The sequence below is a fragment of the Neolamprologus multifasciatus genome, unplaced genomic scaffold, assembly GCF_963576455.1.
Source record: "Neolamprologus multifasciatus unplaced genomic scaffold, fNeoMul1.2 chr03_unloc_2, whole genome shotgun sequence".
NCBI classification, from domain to species: Eukaryota; Metazoa; Chordata; class Actinopteri; order Cichliformes; family Cichlidae; genus Neolamprologus; species Neolamprologus multifasciatus.
In genome coordinates this window covers 215,907-238,045 of record NW_028181972.1, presented here as the reverse complement: position 1 = coordinate 238,045, position 22,139 = coordinate 215,907, and the positions used below count along the sequence as shown (strand labels likewise).

At 41.9% G+C, this 22,139-nt stretch overlaps 2 protein-coding genes and 1 long non-coding RNA gene across 3 annotated transcripts in view; 1 reads left to right on the top strand and 2 right to left on the bottom strand.

Moving 5' to 3' along the window:
* The window catches only part of LOC146490479 (protein NLRC3-like), a 124,431-nt gene extending 122,833 nt beyond the window's left edge, over positions 1 to 1,598 (bottom strand). Inside the window, exon 1 of the mRNA XM_085153181.1 lies at positions 1,471 to 1,598. The gene's annotated coding sequence lies outside the window, so the exon portion shown is untranslated. The remainder of the gene's footprint in view (positions 1 to 1,470) is intronic.
* The window catches only part of LOC146490472 (uncharacterized), a 191,222-nt gene that overhangs the window by 59,651 nt on the left and 109,432 nt on the right, over positions 1 to 22,139 (top strand). The window lies entirely within an intron of this gene.
* On the bottom strand, positions 10,093 to 21,543 carry LOC146490478 (uncharacterized). Its single transcript, XM_085153207.1, has 3 exons — positions 21,424 to 21,543; positions 11,654 to 21,115; positions 10,093 to 11,545 (listed from the first exon to the last, which is right to left on the bottom strand). Exons 1-2 carry the CDS (start codon positions 21,541 to 21,543, stop codon positions 18,797 to 18,799), a joined length of 2,439 nt encoding a protein of 812 aa, XP_085009333.1. The 3' UTR covers positions 10,093 to 11,545; positions 11,654 to 18,796.

Below are 22,139 nucleotides of genomic sequence, written 5' to 3'. Positions count from 1 at the left end.
TGACACACAACAACAAAACTATTGACTACACTACACACTAACTACACACTAACTACACACTAACTACACACTGACTACACACTAACTACACAAGATTTGCTCTAAACGTCTCAAATCTCTCACATCTCAAAACACCGCCATCACTCCGTTTCTTAACAACTAAATGCCATGTTTTGATTGGTCGACATGGTACATTTTTTGACCAATAGGAAAGGGTGGGGATTTTTGGTGTTGTTTTTGCTCACAGGCTTTCGAGCGTTTTCCTTATAAAACGCTGTTTTTACCGTTTCTTTCTGCAGTAAATATAAACAACGACAGTATTCAGGAAGAAAAACAAACATTGCAGATATTTTATCATAACTCTGGTTTTACGTGGCCGATCAACACAATTTAAAAACTGGTATAAAGTCCACACTTTTCCCGTCAATTGTTCCGTCTGTCCTGCTCACATCTCCAATGGTTGTACACATTGTCATTAACGTGGCTTCACTCCACATCAGCCGCTTTGCTCGCTAAAACACCGGCACATATTTACTTTAATTTCAATTCAGGTTAGAATTCTTTTTGTGTGCAACACAGATTTTCTGTGCGCAGAGACCGTGCCAACAGTGCGCAATTGTGGGAACATTGCTTACAAGGTGACTACCAATAAAAATGAGTGTGCTTCACTGTCAGAGCTACGGTGATTCATCCAGTAGGTCGAATGACTTGATAATAAAACTATTTGTTTGATGCTTTGCATTGAGGCGCATTGTTGAATTTGCAGGGAAACAATAACCACAGATCAACTGTTCAAACCACTACAGTAGGGAGCCATGTTATGAATAATAAACAAATAATAATACTAATACTACTAATAATAATAATGTTAATTTAAGTAATTGTTTTCGACTGAACATCACATATAATGTAACAAGCAGTAAATTCAGGTTAAGTGCATAATCAGCATTTGGAGGAGCTCCTTATCCTTCTTTTTACTGCTCACCTCTTACAAAGTGTTCACACAGTTTGCTAGCTTCTTTCAGTCTGCTAGCTATGCTAACAAGTCTACTCCACACACTTGACTTGGTCACATGACAGACAGCCGAGATAGCTGCTCTGCTAGCTAAGCTAACTCATGTTAAAGGTCAAAGAAATGAGGTGATGCTGCTGGGAGTTATGTCACAGACTAGCAGAATTTATTATTCAGCATAATATTTAATCCTTATTATCTGCTCCTCTCACCTCTGTTTACATCTGAAAACAAGAACATTTAGCCAACAGTTTATTAGCTTTGGTGAAATTATGAACAGGCATCAGCGCGGTCACCTATACTGTCCTTTAATGCTGGAGCAGCAGGAACACCAGTTAATCTAAAATCTCCTTTTCTCTCTAAAAAAGTAACAGCAGACTGAGTCAAAGACAGAAACCTTATATAAACACCAAATATTCACTTCCTGATCCAGGATTCAAAGAGGACGTTGAACTTACTCAGCTTCTTCTTCTCATGAACATCTTCACTCTGCAGCTCTCTGCTGTCTGGACCAGGTCTGTGTAGAAACAGAGAAAATCCTCTGCTTCTTCTCCGTCAGCAGTCGTCTGTGTCTGCAGGCTGCGTCAGATTAAACACTTCACACCAGCAAATAGGCTGAAGCTCACAGGTCAAAGGTCAGCTGCCACACTGTATATAACAATTCACTTTTGAACAGTAGATAGCCTGTAGGCGTCTCTGCAGTGATAAACAGTTTACACATTAAACACTGAACCATAAAAGAAGCTTAAGCTGCAGCTCACAGGTCAAAGCTCAGCTGCTGCACCCAGTTATGAGTTTAAATAAATCATTAATCATGATCTTTTCCCTCTCAGCACTTTCACTTGGCCTTGGGGTGTTTTGACTGAGCTACACTGTATGTTTCAAATGTTGTAAATAAATTGGGAGTTAGGGCTGGGCAATATAGCCTAAAATCCATATCGCGGTATAATTTGAAGCATCAAGAGTGTGGCTTATGTATGAATTCTGGTTGTGCTTACTGACCTCAAACTGATTTGGGCTGCAGAAATCTGTTAAAAAATGTTTTAGTCCGACTTTGGTAAGCTGCACTGCTTGATGGATTGTCAGAGCATTACGGCTGCCGTAGTGAGGAGCTTCACGGAGTAATCTGGGTCCTAAACTACCACTTCCAACATAAATGAAGACAGAAAACTAAACAGCAGTGGCGTTTGCAGGGTTACTGAGGTTGGACTACCTGGTATATAATGTTGTGCTACGTGATTGCTAGCGACACAGCTATGTTAGCTAACATTAGCACAGTGAAGCTGGAGGAAGAACGCTAACTTTTTTTCCACTTGATAAAAGTTAACGTGAGGGATTCTGGTGGTTAGGGACAAATGCAATCGCATAGCAGGATGCTATACACGGGCCAAACTTCCGTCAGGAGAACAACTGAGATTATTCATCCACAATACGAGGTTAGTTATTAATATACTGTAACAACATGGGAACAGAGCAGCTGTGAGAGAATTCAACATTAATGAATCAATGTTACAGAAGTGGAGGAAGCGCAGTTTTTGGCTTTCCCCGTATTTCAAAAGTGCTTCATCTCTTTGCTATGACTGTCGCCCGCCATAATTGTAGATGATAATTGTTGTAGCCGCTGCGATGCTTTCGACCAAAAAAGGCGCATCTTGACGACATCATCAACATGCGCTAACGCGATAGAGCAATATAGTCAAAGGCCCTTTCTCAATTCTAAGTACGCAAGTACGTACTCGCGTTCTCGGCGAGACTGGACTTGCCGAGACTGCACGGGAGTACAGACTCGCGATTTGTATATTTGGAACGCCAGCATACTTGATGATGTCACAGGTCCGGAGTTTTTACTGCCGTCCCCTCTTAATTTAACTGTGAGTAATATGTTATGAAGCTTAACTTTAATCACAGCCAAACCGGTTTACTCAGGAACTAATAAAACACTGAAATAAACCAAACATTAACATTTAGAAGTGATCTAAGTGACTTATATATCATGTTTAACCTCAGTAGTGAAATCTCTATTAATAAAAATAGTGTACATGTACATACGTGTACATACCTTAATAAAAACAAGCAGGTGAGATGTTAGAACGCTTTTATTTTTATTTTAGTGGACACTCAATACAATAGACAGCTGCTGGGGTTTGGGGTTTCCTTAACCCGAGTAGCGAAAATACCGCGGGGGTGGGGGTTGGAAACGATGTGCCGGGAGTCCGCTGTTCTCGCCGGCTGTAATAATCCTCGACCTCGCTGTTTGCTATGGAGCTGGCGGGTCACAGACGTCTCCGAAAACGTCGGAGCTCGTTTGGAAATATATGATATCTTGATAAACTGAGCAGATATTTGAAGTTTACACAGCTACATTGTAAGAGATTCACTTTCAGGAGGAGAAGATTTAAACGAGTCACATAAATGTGAACTACAAAGTCTGTGACACACAATTTATGCACACTGCATGAAATCTGACCTGAAGAAATCCAGTCTTCTGCCTGTTGTGGTTGTGACAGCTGCTCGTAGGAGAGTTTGTTTGTAGGAGGTGGAGATGTTCTCAGAACGAGTGCGTAATCGTCTCTTTGTGTAGACGCTAAAAGCATCTTTTCAGGCTGAAAATCAACATGAATTTGGTTTTAATCAAAGAAGCTCCTTTAATGTGTGTCATTAAAATCCTCACACAGACTTAAAAAGGCGACATTAACATTAAAATAAATGAAAGAAGCTTCAGCTGAGAGCTTGATGCAGTCATCATAAGCAGCTCATAGCAGTCACAGCTCTTTATTACGCAGCTTTGCAGGAATTAAAGTGGCTGAAGTGTCAGAGTTTGTGTGAGAAGCTGCTTTATGGACAGCTGTGGACACGTCTTTATTATTTCCTCATAAATCAAACACACAGGTTTGTCTGTAGATGATTTAAAGTGTGTCGTTGTGCAGTTAAAGCTGTTTGTGTAACGCCCTGACCTCCTGTGAATGAAACAGCCAATCAGAGCCATCAGAGAGAGAGCAGGAAGTGTTGTGTGTTTGTGACAGAACAAGGAAACAGTGATGATGATGAACATAAAGATCCTCTGATGACGTGTTTGTGTTTCCTGTTACAGTAACGCTTGTTCATCTGTTGCTCTCCTACACTTTCCTATAAATAAAGGAGAAAAAGTCAGTTTAGTTTCATTTCCTAAAGCTCAGAGTTACACTTCACATTCCTGCAGTCACATCAAAAAGCTTCACTTTGGTCCAACATCTACATGTTAACATGAAACACAGAGAGACTCAGAACATCTGGAACATCTGCACTTTGACCCAAACTGTTATAGCCAGGATATTTTCTACATATTTCTTATGTTGGACCTGTTTGAACTGTAAACGACCTGTAATCATCTGTAAATGGTGTGAGACACACTGAGGCCACCTACAGGGCAGCTCTGGAACAGCAGGGATCTGAAATCATATGAGATGTTAGTGAGTGAGAAGAACAAACGGACTTAAGATGGCTCGAAGTGATCAAAGTTGATCTAAAACAGAAGATAAATCCACTGATTCTTTGTAAAGTTCATCTGCTGCTCACATGAATCCATGAAAGATTTATTTCACTGAATGTTTCTTCAAAGCTCATTTCAACCTGTTGAAGTCATGAATGAAAGTGCAGACTGAGAGTGGATCACATGATGTTTAAGGTGTGTCATGTGACATGTTCAGTATTGTCACACATGTCTAGATTGTCCCTGATATCATAACTGCTCAAACACTGATGATTATATTTGAAGAATTATTACTGATGGCAGCAAAGTTTGAATGGAGCTCTCTGTCTGTGCTGATTTGTCGCCCTCTGGAGGTCAAAGCACAAACTGCATGATGTCACTGTAACCACCACAGTGACAGGAAGTGTTTTTAAATGATGAAATATGTCAGTGATGCTGATAGTGTGTTCATCACAGAGATGTTTTACAAATCTTTAAGAACAGTTCAGTAGCAGCGCCTCGCTCATCACTTCTCACGGTAGATGACTTTAAACTATGGCCCGATGTTAGCTACATCCACATTATTAATGACTTGTATTTTCCGAAGGCGTTGTTGGCGAGGAATTGTGTAATTATAAGAGCACCGAGGCGTATAATTACCTGCACAGCAACAACATTGATAAAGTACTGCTCAACAATAGGGATGGGTACCGGTATCCGGTGCCATCATGGCACCGGTTCTGACATAAACGGTAGTAAGCAGAACGAAAAGCAGCGCACATTTCGGTGCTTTATTTTTCCTGAGCTGTGATACACTTTAGATTCTAGCCAATCATTTTACGTTTCCGAGGATAGTAGGCGGGTCCAGGTACGTACGTTCTTTTAGAGCAGAGCTACAGATTAAAATGCCCAAGGCGAAGCGGTCAAAAGTCTGGCTGTACTTCACAGCAAAAGATGCAAACTCAGCAGCTGCAACAAGTGCTTTAAGCTGATACTGTGATACTGTCAAAGGAGGTAACACCTCAAAACCGATGAAACACCTGGCGACGCATAGCGTTTTTTTAAAAGCCGAAAAATGTGCCGTATTTGATAGCTTGCTGCGAGACCTCACACCGAGCACATCTACTGCGGGTGTGGTGCCTGTTATCGAACCCGGAGTTAGCAACATCCCCCAAAAACCCGAAGAGGAGAGTCCTGGCCCCTAGCCCTGCCAGTGTAGCAGAAATGATGAGGATGATGATGCAGCAGCAGCTGTTCTTCTCTGCGTGAGTAGCTTAATGTTGTACGTGTGTAATTTACGTTGAGTAGGCTAACCACGTTATTACATTAATGCATGTAAGGTGAACTAGCAAACACCGTCGTAGCTACATGCGGCTGTCTTCTTGTTTGATGGCAGATACTCCCTTCACCCTGGACAAAAAGGTTAAAATGATCAAAGAAAAAGTGGAAAACAGTTAAACATGAGAGGTTTTTGGACAAAGTTTGTGTTTTTTCCATTGTTTAAGCACTGCTTTCAGCCAAGAGTGATACCATATATGCCCTATAGCTGCAGAAAAGGCTAACATTGTTATCTTTTTACAAAAAAACAGCTGAACATGAGAGGTTTTTGGACCAATTTTGTGTTCTCCATTCTTTAAGCACCGTTTAAGCACCGGCACCATTTCAAAAGTACCGGTTTGGCACCGGTATCAGATAAAACCTAAAAGATACCCAACCCTACTCAACAAACAAGACGACTTTATTTTTCTTAAAGCAGCTGTAGAGCCGAGCCAGAGCGCTAATCAAGCTAAACACTTAGCATAGCTAATGCTAAGAGAAAGTGGAGTAGTGGAGACAGTCGGCTGTTCCTGTATCGCCGGATTAGGGAAATCATGTAGTCATGCTGCTGTTCTGTGGAGGGTATTTCACTTATCTGGATATCACAATGTTTAAATGACTGAAACAGAAACACTGGACTGGTCAAAGGCTGACTGGGGAGTCACGCTACTGCCATCTAGCCAAGTATTACATGGAGCACTGTTTACTGTTTACATGTCAAAGCCACTCGTTAACTTTGTGTGGGCTGTATGCTGCACAATCACAGGTTAAAATAATATTAAAAAAATAAAAGAAAAGCAAATTTACAAGACAAGAAAAAAATACAGTTATAAGAAGATGTGATGCAGGGTTGTATATATATATATATATATATACACACATATATATATATATACACACATATATATATATATACACACATACACACACACACTACTTTGAAAAAAAAAATTTGACTGTGGATGTATGTTGGATGCAGTACGATGAAAAACTAGTTTTGTCCTGCAGATGGCGATCTTGCACCGTGTTCAGAGAGCCGACACTTTGATGAAGCTGCTCTACTCAACTTACTTTTAGCCTGGGTTGGACTCTATATGAGCAGCTTCCACTCTGGTTTCACTCTTAAATACACTTGTTAGATTTCACTTGTAAAAGTTGAAGAATAAATATTTTATTGCAAAATTATTTGTTGGTACATCTTTTGAGGGTCAAATATCTTGTTTGATTTGAGGAATGAACTGTTAGGGTGGAAAAAATGAATCAGGTTAAAATACTTTAAATCAGTGCAGATGTATATGTAATTTAACATGTTGATAATGGTTGTAGTGAGCTTGTAATGTAAATGTGTCTGATTAAATGTGACATTAATGGTGACGATTCATAAACCTGATAAAACAGTTCTATTAGTGGGTCTGTGTGATCAGCATCAGTGGGTTAAGGTGAGGCCGTGACTAGTAGAACATCATGTTGGTTACAACACATGAGCCAACATCAGACTCCGAGCGCTACGATGCTAAAGATCAGAAGTGTGACATCATCGTTACCTGGCAACAGCAGCCCTCATCTGACTTTATTGGAGGATATTTACACCAGCAACACTGTTTAGTTTGATATGACGGATTAACAACATGCTGTGATATCCAGTTCATCTGTAATAGATACTGGATCTAATCAGTCAGCAGATATTTGATCAGCTTATTTATAACTATACTAGAAACAAACACAACTGTGTTGGTGATTCATGCAAACTTGCATATCAGCCTTTGAAGGTTTTGTAGTACTGAGAACAAAGAGGTTGTGTTAGGGCTGAAAAGCCCGACTTGTTCTCCTCTGCAGGTCATCAAATGCACCACAGACGTTTGTATTTGCACAGCCTGTATATGTTTGATGGCTTTATTATTCTCTGTTCAAAGACAATAACTGTGGAAAATGTCTCATGTAGTATCAGCTTCATTTAAAATGACTGCAAACATTTAGAGAACATGTGCTGCTGTTTGTCCTACATTTCAACACTGAATGAACCCTGAAAACGTGATGGCAGCTGGCAGATTGGAGTCCACATGAAATATCGGCTGTATGAAGACTGGAAATATAGATGATACAAATATGCAGCAAACATTTGTGGACATGGATAAACTCTCTGATCCAAAAAGCAGGAAGTGACACAGCTAGAAAATGAAAGTGTGTAACAGCTGAAGTCAAATGTAATGCAGAGTTGAATCTGCACTTGGATCATCTGTGAAAGGTCCACATGTAGGGATCACATGAGTCCTGATGTTTGTCAGTGCAGCTTGATAACTCCATCTACTGTGGGCTACATATACTGGGCTGGTAGCTCCACAGTGTTGGAAAGAAACTATTAAATGTTGAAATTTAAAATCATCGTCTCTTCTAACACAGGAGCCATGTTGAGTTTACAGCCGACCACCGGCAGTCTGAAATGGAAGGAAGCCCATTGACAGCCAGCAGGTCTAAACAGGAACGCACCCATTTGTATGCGTGCAATGATGTGGCTGCAGCTGACACAGGATTGGTTCAAACTAAACATCAGACGCATTCCACAGAGTTCACAAATAAACTCACGTTTTTATCTTTGAAGATCATCATAAAGTAGAATTGATGGTCCAGTAGAAACAGCAGGAGGTTTGAGCCCTTCTGATGCAGCAGAAACAGGATTTGGAGGAAGATGTTAATAGATTAGAAAGAATTGTACACTGTGAATCAATGCAAGTCTTTCTAGATAGACAGATCTTTAATAATCCCTCAGGTAGGTTCCTGTGGGACAGTCACAGATAGAGACTCCAATTCTGACGTCCTTTGAAAGCCTGACTTTGAATTTTCATCACTCGTCATGTACACAGATGTTAATTCTACATATTCCTAGTACTGAACTCTAAATCAATATGAAGAAAATGCTCCTACTAATCTGCATATATGTTGATATCAAATCCTTTTCCAGCACATGGATAAATCTCTATAAATCTTTCACTCTGATCAGAATGGGCACAGTGTTGTTATTGCAGCTGATGTTTGAAAAGCTAAATGTCCATTTTAAAGTGGTCGTGTGTAGGATTGTGTTTCCTTCCTTTGTGCAGTTCTTACAGTAAACATGTTTGAATGTTTCCTGTTCCCCCGATGCTTCTTCCTGTTGGATAAAGTTGGTTTGAATAACATGATACGTTAAGATAAGATATATACAGTATATAAATACACAAATAGTGTTATTTCATGTCATGATCTGTCACCAGATCGGTACAGAAAATAGGGTCTATCCCCTTTTTAATCTAATAAAGAGTTTCATTGTTTTATATGTGAACCTCACCTTTAAAATTTTTAGTATTAATTCAAATTTGTCTTTAACAATTTGTGTGTGTAAAATTGTTACTTTGGAGAGTGCGATTGTTATTAATGTTGTGTTCTTTTCAGTTGTTGGAAGATCCCTCAACTTAAATTCAGCTGATCAGTATGTAGACTATGCATTTTGAATAGGTTGTGATGGATGATTGTATTGAATTAAACTACTAGTTTTGAAATTGAAGCAGCAGAAAATGACTAAGTTGACCCTACTTAATCTAACGTAACTCTGCCCTTTTACATTTTATTCTAGGTTGAACGAGATAGAGCTCCATGTAATCACTGATGACCAAATGGAGAAGTTGGTTCTTCCATCAGGATCCCACCAACAGTAGAGGAGCTGCAAAGTGTTGTGAAGGATACCTTTGGGATTTCAAACGACTTCAGTCTTCAGTATTTTAAACCAAAATTTCAGGACTACTGTGAAGGTTGTTGGCATCACCCTGGTCATCCTGGCAGTTTTCGGCTCCGATCAACTGTCAACTGACTATGACTCATCATCCAATCCAGTTGTGTCCAATGCAGACTCTGCTGCAACCACATCTTCTCAGGACACCATTATTCTCAAAAGGCAGAAGTTCACAGAACGTTGTGAGCCGAAGCTGTTCCCCACAGTCTGCATATGAAACTGAAATGTACCTGGAAAGAGCCACCGAGGAGAATAAAAAGAGTGGAAATCTTCTGCCCACCTCCAAAGTAAAGACTGACATTCTCGAGAAGTTGGCTGGAACTGTAATTTCAATTATGGCCTATTCTTCCTATTATTTTGGGGCGAGCACTAGTGAAGAATTTCAGTGCATACAATCTAAATTAATCAGAAAAATGTTATATTATAAATTTTGTATATGTTTTATATTCCACAATAAAAACAATTACTGTTTGAATGTTGTCTTTGTGAAATTGATTCATTTTACTCAGAAAAGAAGTTAAATTAATTTGATTTTCTCTTACTATTCAGTCATTAATTATAAAGTTTAATTGGAAAATTAGTGAATCCAATTTGAGTTTTAATTAAAAACAAAAAGTTTTAATTTTTTTGTAATGGATATTTTAGTCATTTTTTACTAAACCTTTGCCAGATCGTTAGTAAATTCAAAGTAATTTTTCTCAGAGATTCATTTCAAATGAACTAATTTTTTGTTACAATTAGGCAATTTTAACCTTCAATTTGAGATTTTGTCCCTAAATTCAACACATATTTACAAGAGAATGTTAATAATATATATTATTGTTTTTTGTTGAAATTTAATTAACATTTTATCTAAATTTTACATAAATCACTTGAAATTAAAATCTACTTAAGTAAATTAAGTGTCACGTTGTTGCCATGGGTTTTTTAAGTAACCTCTAGTCACAGTTTTTACAGCACATACAGAGAAATGTAGACAGGATGTGCAGCCAGTGCAGTAAATGGTCTAAATATCAGCTCTTTAGAAAATGATCCTGATGAACATGAAACTAACATCCAATGAGAAACACAGCTTCCTTGTTTCATGTCCAACAACAATCAATGAAGAGCTAATAAAGAGCTATTCTATTGTAAAATGCTGAGATGATTATTAGACAGAACTCAGCGGCTCACCAAAAGCCTGCATTGAAAATCTATATGAAAGTAATCTATGCTCATATATGGCAAAATCCTTTAACTGTCACTGTGTTTTTCATCTGTGCTCTTGTTGGTTGGACAAGTTTGTAAATGACAAAGAGCTCAGTGGACTTTGCATCCATCAAATCCTGTTAGATGTTTGGATTGTTTTTCCTTCACAGCTTTGTGATGAAGGCTAAAGAACAGAGATATGAACTATTGCCAATATGAATGCTGATGGCATGACGTGGGCACAGACCCACCAAAGCAACACTCAGCTCACCTCATTCCAGGCGCTTGTCTGCTGGAGACCATGAGCCTTGTTAGTCACACTTTAGCACCGTGGTAGGAAACAGCCTCCATCATTTCATTAGATCTGAATTTGGACTGTTTCCCTCTGGATGAACCAAGTCTGTCAAATCTATTGATCCAACACAAACTATCAAACACATTGGCTCACAGTCAGATTGGCTTTGTATGGATGGTGTAACAGGGGGCTGGGAAAGGATGCTGAAAGCTGAATATAATACAGAACAATAACAGGACATATAATCATGTAGCAAACATGATCTTCAACAGGCACACTTCTATTATTCATGATCACAAACACAAAGAACTTGTGCAGCCCTGATATCAGCCCTAATATATGAGTGTGTTTGCCCAAAGATTGAAACAGCATCAACATGACAGCTGTAAGAAATCTTCTCTCAGCCTTGTTTGGCAGAAGATCCCTGCAACAAAGATTGTAGCTGAAAGATGACGTGTGTAAAGTTTGCTCTTTGGGAGGGTTGAGGCTGTTTTTAGACCTTTGATAGTTTCCAATCCAGTTCTGAAAGACAGAAATAAAAACAACATGATTAAGATCAGATCATGGAGCTGTTTCCTGCCTTGTTTCTATCTTCACATTACAAGACTTTACTACAATAAAGATGCTAACATGTATCTGTAGCAACAACATCATTGAATCTAGAACAACTGGAGCCAAACCAGTGCCTCTGCTGGGATCACTGGTGAGCCAACACTTCCTTGTTGGATGCAGATTTCAGGGCTTCCTTTTGCTCCTCCGTTATAACTGTTCTCTCTTCTCAACAAATGATGAAACAAAGGAATCAGCAGTGACAAAGATGATGCTGAAGAGAAGCACACATTTCACACATATAACAGACCAGTCCAGTTACACACACCTCTGCTTGACATTAGGCCTCAAACAAAGACACAAAACACTAACTTGACTCTAAATAGAAGAAACGAGCAGCTTTTTCTGTTCTGTGCTTATTTATATTTGACACACATGCTTCTCTTTGTGCAAACACACATTGCACTATAAGGGTAACCTAGCACACAATGATTGGACAGCACAGTGATGACGCTGGGAGATCCTATACGAAGCAACACAGAAACACTGAGAACAAAACTTTAAACATTGATTATATTGAGATAAGCAGCCGACCCAGTCTAGATAAAGGCGAGCAGCTGGGACCGCTGCTGCACCAAAAACAGGTTTCAGTGTTTCCATGTGTGTGTGTGTGATGTCTTTACTTATACTGGTCAATAGACTTTAGTCAACACATTATTGAAAGGTGTTACACATGAAATAAAAACAGTGTTTCATCTTTATTCCTCTGAAGCAGCTGCATTATAACCAATCTGCTCCTTTGTGGCCATTTAAAACAGCCTTAAATAACTGTTGTTATATTTGTTGCAGTTTCTGCTCCTCTTGGACAGACGACTCTTGAAAAGACATTTTTGAATTTCAACTTTTAACTGGATAAATATCGGATATATAAACGTCTGCAACAAACTGATTCCAGCTTCTACCTCATGATAGGAATGTTTTTGTGGCTCAAGATGACCTGATATCTTTCATGATGGAGACATTTGACACATGTTTCACATATTATAGACCAACAAGTTATTCATAGCAGTTTAAATACGGGGAGTCACTTTTGGGCCCAGCAGATAAAACAGAGCCAATATTTCCTTCTTTATTTAAGTGACGTGTGTCACAGATGTGACCTAGTAAAGTGTAGCTGAACATTAGTAACGTTATTAACACTCTCGGCTCGTCCTTGTTCCAGACCTGAAGATCCTCTTCTTTCATTCAGCAGCAGCTTCAGGTCTCTGATGGTCCAGGGCTTGTTGTTGGGAAACAGCCCTGCTGGGATGATGGTGTCCTCACAGAAACAGTCAGTGATGCTGTTGATCTCCATCACAGAGCACGTCCCAGTCTGCAGTCTCAGTCCTGCAGGGCCTCGCTGGCTTCCTGACTCCACCCAGTCAACAACAGGAAGTGTTTGAAGTGCAGGAACAAACTGAGGCTGTGGTCAAACAGGAGTTTTGATCTCCTTGCTCTGACTCTCACTGCGGCCCCGCTGCTGTGTCAACATGTGTTTGTGCTAAACAATGATGGAAAGTGTTATAAATGACTTGTTGGCCTCTGATCTGTCACAAACAGCTGAAACGTGTCTCTCATGAGTCACATGAAGGTTTTTGACAGAAAGGACAAAAAGTAGCTGCAGTCAGTTTGTGTCATTTTTATATTTATTCATCTGGGAGAAAAATCTGAGGGACATTAAAATGTGTTTTTCAACAGAGACAAGAACATAAATATAACAGAACAGGTAAATGAACATATTTCAAGTAAACAGCTGGACTGATCAGGTCCAAACACACAGTGATAAACTTGTCAAACAGCTGTCATATCTTTATATATAAGCTCTTTATAAATCCTGTTCACTGCAGTCTGTTTACTAATAATGTCAAACTGTTAGAAACACAGAAACATCAGAATTGTCTTTGTTCACATAAACCTGTCTGGGATCCTTTGTTGTTCTTTTGATGCAGAGTTACATTATAAATATAAAGAGTTATTTCAGAGTCTCATCAGTTTCCCTACATGTCTTTATTGAACACATCAGCAGGGCTGAAGCTCTCATGTTAAACACACACTGATCTATGGACACGTTCATGTGTTTCTAACAGAACCAGGCTGTTATCAGCCCTGCACTAACATTATGTCACACACACTGAATGTAACAGTGACAGTTTACATCATCACACAATCAGCTGTGATTGTTTCACTGTCATCAAACTAGTCAACAGGAAGTAGAATCAATAGAAACCAATCATTTACTGACAGCATGTCTGATGGAAATAAGTGCAGATTATGTATGAAGTATAACTGCACACAGTAACTGTATTACAATAAGGACTTAACAGCGCCCTCTGCTGGAGTGTTTCAGTACTGCGTTAATTAGAATACACCACCTCCTCCTCCTCCTCACACCACCTGCTACAGCTCTACTCTTCTATGACTACAGTCATCCACAGCACTGATGTGAGGTCACATGGTTCATATGTAAGGAGCACAGAGACGTCCTAGCAGCTGACCTCAGGTCAGTTTAATGACTGTGAGCAGCAGCTGTGTTATTGTCACTGTGACAGGGAGACACTCTCAGACACAGCGCTCATGTCAGCTTGTTCTCATGCAGGAGGATCAGGAGCTCCATGTTTGTCTTTCTGTTTGAATCATGATGTGTTTGTGCCATCAGAGTCTGTCATGAGTACTCAGGGTTTCACAGCAGCTCTTCTGAATGCTGACGAGGACTCCAACCTCATGTTTCACCTCTCTGAGCTTCTGATGTCTGTGAACACTCGTGTTTCTTCTCTGGGCTCATCTGGACAAAAACACCTTTCTGTGTTTGGCTCCAGCCTCATTCTGACTGACAGGAAGTGTGTGATCCATGAGCTGCACTTCTGTGAGAAAGTTTCCTGCTGTGTTTCCTGTCTGTGGACAAACACGAGTGTTTCAGCTGAGGACTTGGTTCCTTCCACCTGTCCATACAGGACATCACGCTGTCTTTTCTCTTTAAATGCAGCTCCAGGTCCTTCCACGTGCTGCTCTGTATTTGTGCAGTTTGTAGTGTGTCCTGGGAAACGTAGCACACATGGTGTTCTTCTGCTGTTTTCTCCTTTCACTGAGTGTGAAACACTGACGCTGTGCTGTTATTTGATTTCTCTGACTCCTGTATTATGAACTAAATGTATCCTGATACACACTTAGATGGATGAGCAGAAAAAACATGATGAAAGAAAAAACATGGAATCTTTGATTTATTTAGATATTTATTGATGAATGCAAACAAACCCTGACACTGAACCATCGTCCAGCTTTCACAGAACAAACCTGATCACATGACCTGCTGACCCAAACAGTGAAAAGCTCCATGGCAACAACAACAAACAGCCTCACATATGTTAACAGAGGCTGTTAGAAGCACAGAGTCTTTACAGTCTTTCTCCTGTTTGTACACAGATCTCTGCACATCTTCATCACAGTTACTCACAGACGTGCAGAGTGTGTGGATATCAAAGCTAAGTTTCCACCATGTTTGTAGTCTGTACTGGGACTCATGGAGCATCTCTCTATGAGCACTCGGTGCTTTAAACAGTGAGTCCCAGTTTAACCAGCAGCCTTCACACCACACATCACACAGACATGGAAACTTCAAACCCTCAGACTGAAGCCACCATCAAAAATAAATAGATTGTGATGAAGATGATCCAGTATCTCCAGTAACTGTGTTCTGTGCCTCACTGGTTCATCCTTCTGTCTGTGTGACGTCAGTCAATGTTGAAGTTAAACTCTGTAATCTTCACTGTGTCACAGAGTTCAGTGAGTCCCGTTATTCACAGTATCAATCAGATCATCAGAGAACAGCTGATCAGCAATCAGTGGTGCCAACAGCACCTCCTGTGGTGAGAGGATGCAATAATGCAATGTAGCATTTTTACACTCAACACTTCCAGTCATGGAAACTGTCTGTTGGATCTGTTTGACGTTGCTTTCTTGTGTTGCTTTCTTGGTTAGAGTTACTCACAAATGTCCAGATTATTCTTCTAATGAGGCGTCGACCATGTTTTCAGTTCTTTGGAAGAAAACATCGCCCTTTGCCATCCTTACTTTTCTTTGACTTCTTCAAATGCAGCTGAACTCCAGCTGGTACTTTAATTGACTTTGCAGCTGTTTCTGGTCATCAGTTCATTCCTGCAAACCTCTGAACCTGAACAACAATGATGCTGCATTGCTGGCTGATCCCAAAAGGTTGATTTTGTTCATCTGGACGTTTTCAGAAACGTTTGTTCACTGATCAGGTGACTTCTTCAGTCTCAGCTGACTGCAGCTTTACAACCTTACAAACAGCACATTTGCACAATGACTGAAACCAGCAGCAGCAGCACCTGATATATATGATACTAATATAATACATATACATATATAATCCATACTAATGATGAAGGAACTGAGCTCACAGTCCATTGTTCATTCAGTGAACTACTCAGTTTATTTTGGGCCTCAGAAATGCTCACCCTGTTTGTACATCACTGTCAGCAATAGACTCATTCTGCTGTGTGGACAGGAACACATGTGACATCACTTCCTGTTTGTTTGTGACTGAAGAGGAAGAAGTTTACAAGGAATCATTTAGAAGAGTTTCAAACATCAACTGATTGAATCCATGAATCTGAAAACGTGTTTGTGAGTGAAAGAGACAGACATGTTGTAACGTGCGGTGGAGATGAAGCCAGCCGCGGATGTGTCCAGGTGGATAGCGAATGAGCAACAGCTTCTGACTTTCCAAAAAGTACTCATTTATTTACAATATCAAAAATAAAAGTGCTACCTCTACCACACATTACTAAAGAGCACACTAGTCCATGTACACACGGGAGCATCCATTACAGGAGGAGTGCGAAGAAGAACAAAAAGGGGGTGACACACCAGTCATGAGACAGGAGGCGCCACCATGTGGTGATACACTGCATTACAATAGCAACTGTTACATAGTCCCCCCTGGTGAGAAAAAGGCTGTCCTCAGCCGTACACAGCTGAAAAAGCACACACCACACCTAACAGTACCCTATACATAGAGGTTACAGCTAAGATTGGTGCACACACACAGGGCAAAAGACCATTTAAAAATGAAATTGGTGAAAATAAGACAAATTTGTACAGTGGAAAATCAGTTTTCTTAGTTTTTTCACTTTTTTTTTTTTTTAAGTAAATGCCAAGAATGAACCTAACGCACTAAAGAGCCATTAAACTGGATTAAGTAGAGCAAACAGAAACATCTACATATCATGACTCAAAATAGCAATGCAACAAGACAGCATCAAACAGGTTTAACCAAAACATTTCACTTCAGATCAAGCCTGGTGTGTGAAAATCATTAGTCCATCTTTTGTTGCTCCAGCCAGACGTAACTCTGGGGCGACGTCTGGGCCTGAGAATGTAATGTCCACCAGCAGCTGGGTGCTGGACAGATCTGGGTGAAAGACTGTCTGAAACAGCTCCCACACCAGAAGAAGAGTCAATGTCCGGTAAATCAAAGGGGAATGGCTCAGAGTCAATGTCAGTGTCTGCAGGCGGGCCAGGGTGGGCCTGATAGTCAGAGTTCAGATCCTCTGCGGTTTCTCTCCCAGCAGGCGATCAAACAGAATGTTCTTTGGAAGTGAGAGAGTCCCAGGTATGGAACGGGTGCATGTTCACAACATGATAAACACCTGCATCCATGGTATGGAATTCCACACCGGAGTCCACCCAAGTGAGCCTGTAATTAACATCACTGAGTCTCTGAGATACACACAATGGTCCCTCAAACAGTTTAGCAGTAAAGTTAGACTGAGCGTCTGACCTGGGGTGCGTCTTAACTCTCACAAGGTCACCAACACGAAACGTGGCATGTCGATGTCTCAAGTCATAGTAATGTTTTTGTCTGTCATGGCTATAGTCCAGAGCTGCTTTGGCGTGGTCGTGAGCTTCCTGCAGGGAGGCTCTCAGATTCTCAGGGTAAGGCACACCCGGTTCATCAACACCTGCTGTAGAAGGCTGAGTGACAAGGTCAAGCGGAGTGTCTAACTCACGACCATAAAGCATCATGGCAGGAGTCATATCTGTACTGTCATGGGGGGCGGTACGCAGAGCAAAGCAAATCTGAGGGAGAAACTTGTCCCATGATGTGTGCTTATCACCTACATAAGCGCGGATTGCAGTTTTCAGAGTCCGGTTGACGCGTTCAGTAGCATTTGTCTGAGGGTGATATGCCGTAGTGAGTCTGTGCACCGAGCCTAAGGCAGAAACAACATGTTCAAAAAGCTCACTCACAAAAGGAGACCCTCTGTCAGAAATCAGGTAAGTGGGTGTACCATGTCTAGCAAAAATGTCAGTGACGAATTTACCAGCTCCTACCTGAGATGTAGCTTCTTTGACAGCGCTGGCTTCAACCCATTTAGTCAAATAGGCAACAAACACGATCAAATAAGCATTACCAGTGGGGGTGCGGGGAAGTGGCCCAACAAAATCCACACCCACATACTCCCAGGGTTTCTGGGGGACAATGGGAACCATAAGACCGGCTGCTTTTTTCTGACTTGGCTTGGTGAGTTGGCACACTGAGCATGAAATCACATAGCGTTTCACATCAGCTGCCATTTTGGGCCAGAAAAACCTAAAACGCAGTCTAGCCAATGTCTTAGAAACACCCAAGTGACCTGCTGTGGGGTGGTCGTGGTAATAGTCCAGCAAGGTGCCTCTCATGGAAGTAGGGGCAAACAGTTTCAGCTCTTTCAAAGGGTGCAAAGCACATGTGGATTTGAGGTCTCTGTAATACAAAAGAGAGTCATACACAACATACTGTAACAAGGTGACATTGTCCGAGCTGTTCAGAGAGTCTGCTTCAGTGTCTCTGAGGAGTGGACCTGTGACATGATCGTCTAACTGCAGCTGTCTCAATTGTGAACGGTCAGCCAGAATGACGGGGGGCAGAGTACGAATGTCCAGGCTGCCCATGAAAGCATGATCTGGTAAAAGAACAGTCGGCCTGTCACAGGTCAGAGGCAAAGGGTTGCGTGACAGTGCGTCGGGAACTTTGTTTTGTGCACCAGGGTTGTGCACTATTGTGAAATCAAAGTCCTGCAAACGAAGTGACCAGCGGGCGAGTCGGCCCGTTGGGTTTTGACGAGACATGAGCCACCTGAGACTGTTATGGTCAGTGAAGATGGTAACATGAACACCTTTAACTTATGGGCGGAAGTGTTCCAGAGCCCATATCACAGCAAGGCACTCCTTCTCTGAAATGCAGTAGGGGAGTTCAGCTTTGTGAAGGGAGCGACTACAAAAAGCCACAACATACTCATGACCCTTGTCATCCTTTTGCATCAACGCTGCCCCGAGACCAATGTCACACGCATCTGCGTGAATGGAAAAGGGACGGTTGAAGTCCGGAAATGACAGGACCGGGGCTGATGTGACATGGTCTTTCAAAGTGTCCATGGCACTTTGACAGCTGTCGTCCCAGCGGAAAGCATTGTCCTTTCTGGTGATGGCGTGAAGAGGTTCGGCATGGCGGGCATAATTCTGAATGAAGCGCCGATAATAGCCAGTCAAGCCAAGGAACTGACGGACGTGTTTCACCGAGGTTGGGGTATCAAACTCCTTAACTGCCTTTACTTTGTCTGGATCGGGCTTAAAACCTGATGATGTGATGCGGTACCCGAGAAAGGTGAATTCATCGAGACAGAATTGGCACTTTTTGAGCTTCAATGACAAGCCAGCAGCTTGGAGTCTGCCCAGCACCTCCTCAAGATCCACCAAGTGCTGTTCAAAGGTAGGTGAGGCGATAACAATGTCATCCAGGTAGACTGCGCACGTTTTGTAAATGAGGCCAGCAAGCACAGAGTTCATGAGTCTCTGAAAAGTTGCAGGTGCGTTGCAGAGCCCAAAGGGCAGCACCCGAAACTGGAAGAGACCGCAGTGAGAGATGAAGGCAGTTTTAGGCTTTGAGTCCTCTGCTACAGCAACCTGCCAATAGCCTCGCGCTAAGTCCAATGTCGAGACAAATTTTCCCCGTGCCAGAAAGTCCAACGACTCATCTACACGAGGCAGGGGATAAGAGTCTTTTCGGGTAACTTGGTTGAGCCCTCGAAAGTCCACACAAAACCTTGGTTCCACGGCCGCTCTATTTACAATGACTACAGGAGCTGCCCAAGGGCTTGTGGAAGGTTCAATGGTGTTGTCCTTCAACATTTGTTGCACTTGTTCTTCAATCACACGTTTCTTAGCAGGTGACGTGCGGTAGGGTGGGAGATTGACAGGTGTTGCATTGCCAGTCTCTATGGCGTGCTCAGTGAGAGCCGTTCGACCAAGTTGACCATCAAACAAGGAGCTAAACTTGCTGAGCAGATTGAGTAAAGCATCCTTGTTGTTCTCTGAGAGACTTGCTTCAGACAGTTTGGCTGTTAAGTCTGAGCGAATCAAGTCCAAAGACATCAGTGTTCCAGGTGAATCTGAGTAATCATTTTGAAGGTCCTCTTCATCGTCTGCAAGTGGGCAGGGGATGTCCTCAATGTAGACTGTTCTAGTGGGAATGTGAATAGAAACAGAAGCTCTTGCCATAAAATCCATTCCCAGAATGAAAGGAGAGGACAAATCTGGTATTATTGCAAAACGCTGGTAAAAGTTCTTGTTCATGAATCCAATATTGAGCCAAATAACACCCTCAGGGATACAGGGAGCATTATTGGCGAGGTTAACTGCAGGACCATTCCACTCACTTGTGTTTCTAGGGTAAGAGTCATTTACTTGAATGAGATCTGTTCGTACAGCCGAGAGGGAAGCACCCGTGTTGAGGGTAGCATCCACAGATGAAGCATTGAAGTTCACTTTCGTTCTTAGTGGGGTATTCCAGTGGACTTGTGAAAAATTGTCTTCCAAGTGTCCAAGACTGTGTCCACCCTGTAGTGAATCGGGCGTGTGAGGCTCCGTTAGTAACTGGGGGAAGGTTGGCCTCTGTGAAATGTCCTCCCCCCTGTAGTTTCCCGACTGCCTGTATTGTGGCTGGGATGTGGTGCTGCTTAATTCCACCTTTTCATGGCCAGGGTCAGAGGGGCCAGGTGCCGGCAATGGCTGGACTGGGCCATGCCTAGCGGCGTTTGAGGCTCGTTGTGGCAAATGAGGTTGGGTGTTACAGTTTGGGCAGGTGCGTGTAGTGAACCCTGGCTGAGAGCATTTGAAGCAGTAAGTTTCAGGCTTATAGTTGTCTTTGCCACATAAAGCAGGCTGTGGTCTTTGTGGTCCAAGCACTGAGTGAAGCTCATGAGCATGTAGCAGCAGGTCCATTACAGAAGTGACATTAGCGCCATACAGGGCAACTCTGTATTTTTCAAGAGCATGTTTAATAATCAGGTCGATTCTGTCTTTTTCAGGTGGAGGACTCTTCAGTTTGTCAAACTCACTCAACATGTGAGCAACAAAGGTTGGGAGCGGTTCGTCCTGAGCCTGAACGCGATCCAAAATTCCTCTCAGGATGCGTTCTTGGTTGTCGGAGGGCCGAAAAACTGTCTTAAACAGTTGACAGAATTGAGCCCATGATGTGATGTGGGAGCTCAATGCCTTGAACCATTTCCTGGGCTCTTTTGCAAGAAAGTGTGGCAGTTCGTTTAGCAATTGCCCATCGGTTAGGTTCAATGAGGCTTTGTATGTGCCAACTGCATTTAACCAGTCCTCAGGTTGCACTTTGCCATCCCCAGCATACACAGGAGGCTCCAGTTTGGCATGATGTAAAGCTGCCGCAATCACTCTGGAAGTGCTGCTGAGCTCGAGTGAGTGAGATAGGAGGAAAGGATTTGTAGGTTGAAATGGGCTGCTACCTCAGTTCTTAACTCCACCACTTGTTGGCTAAGGCTAGGAGTCACATTTTCAACTATCTGGCACATAGGTAACAAGGTAAGTTCCACGTCTGAGTCAGAGTCGTCTCGGTAGTGTGCCATTGCGATTTCAAAAAAAAATTAAGCCGCTCCAGGGCACAGCGCAGTTATTGATATAGCAGTAAAAGAGTCAGCTAGGTCAGACTAGAAAGACAAAACTGCAAAAATGCCATTCAAGATTAAATTTAGAAAAACCACAAATAAAGTTTCGCCCAACAACTGAAATTAGGCTTGAGTGATCAGAACCATGTTATTACAATAGCATGTCTGCAATACTAGAGCTCAATGCAAGAATAGTTTTAAATTGTTTCGTTATACTGAGCCGAAGACCAGCACCAACGGTTGCAGTCGGCCAAGTAATCACTTACATGTGCTACAGTCAGTCTAGTCTCAGCAGAGGGAAAGGGGAATGAAAAGCCAGCAGAAATGTTCATGTCCAGGCTCTCCACAGAAGAATTAATCCTTAGAAGACGAGACCAACAGCATGTCCAAATAACAGATCCACAGAGTGCATTCACGTCGCGGAGTCAGATTCTCTCTTTTTCTTTCTCCCAAGCGGAGCAGCGGCACACCGCGGTATCCAGAAATTAGTCGGGTCCAACCTGAGCTGAGGCTGCGGCCATGGCTGGAGAAAACGTCCGATCGTCCGCAAAAGTGGG

Excerpts from the sequence above, each read along its gene's own strand:
- LOC146490478 (XM_085153207.1), bottom strand. The coding sequence starts at position 21,543 with ATGGCACACTACCGAGACGACTCTGACTCAGACGTGGAACTTACCTTG. Across the intron at positions 21,116-21,423 it reads TGGTGGAGTTAAGAACTGAG|ACAGTTTTTCGGCCCTCCGA; the intron begins GTAGCAGCCCAT and ends CAACTGTTTAAG.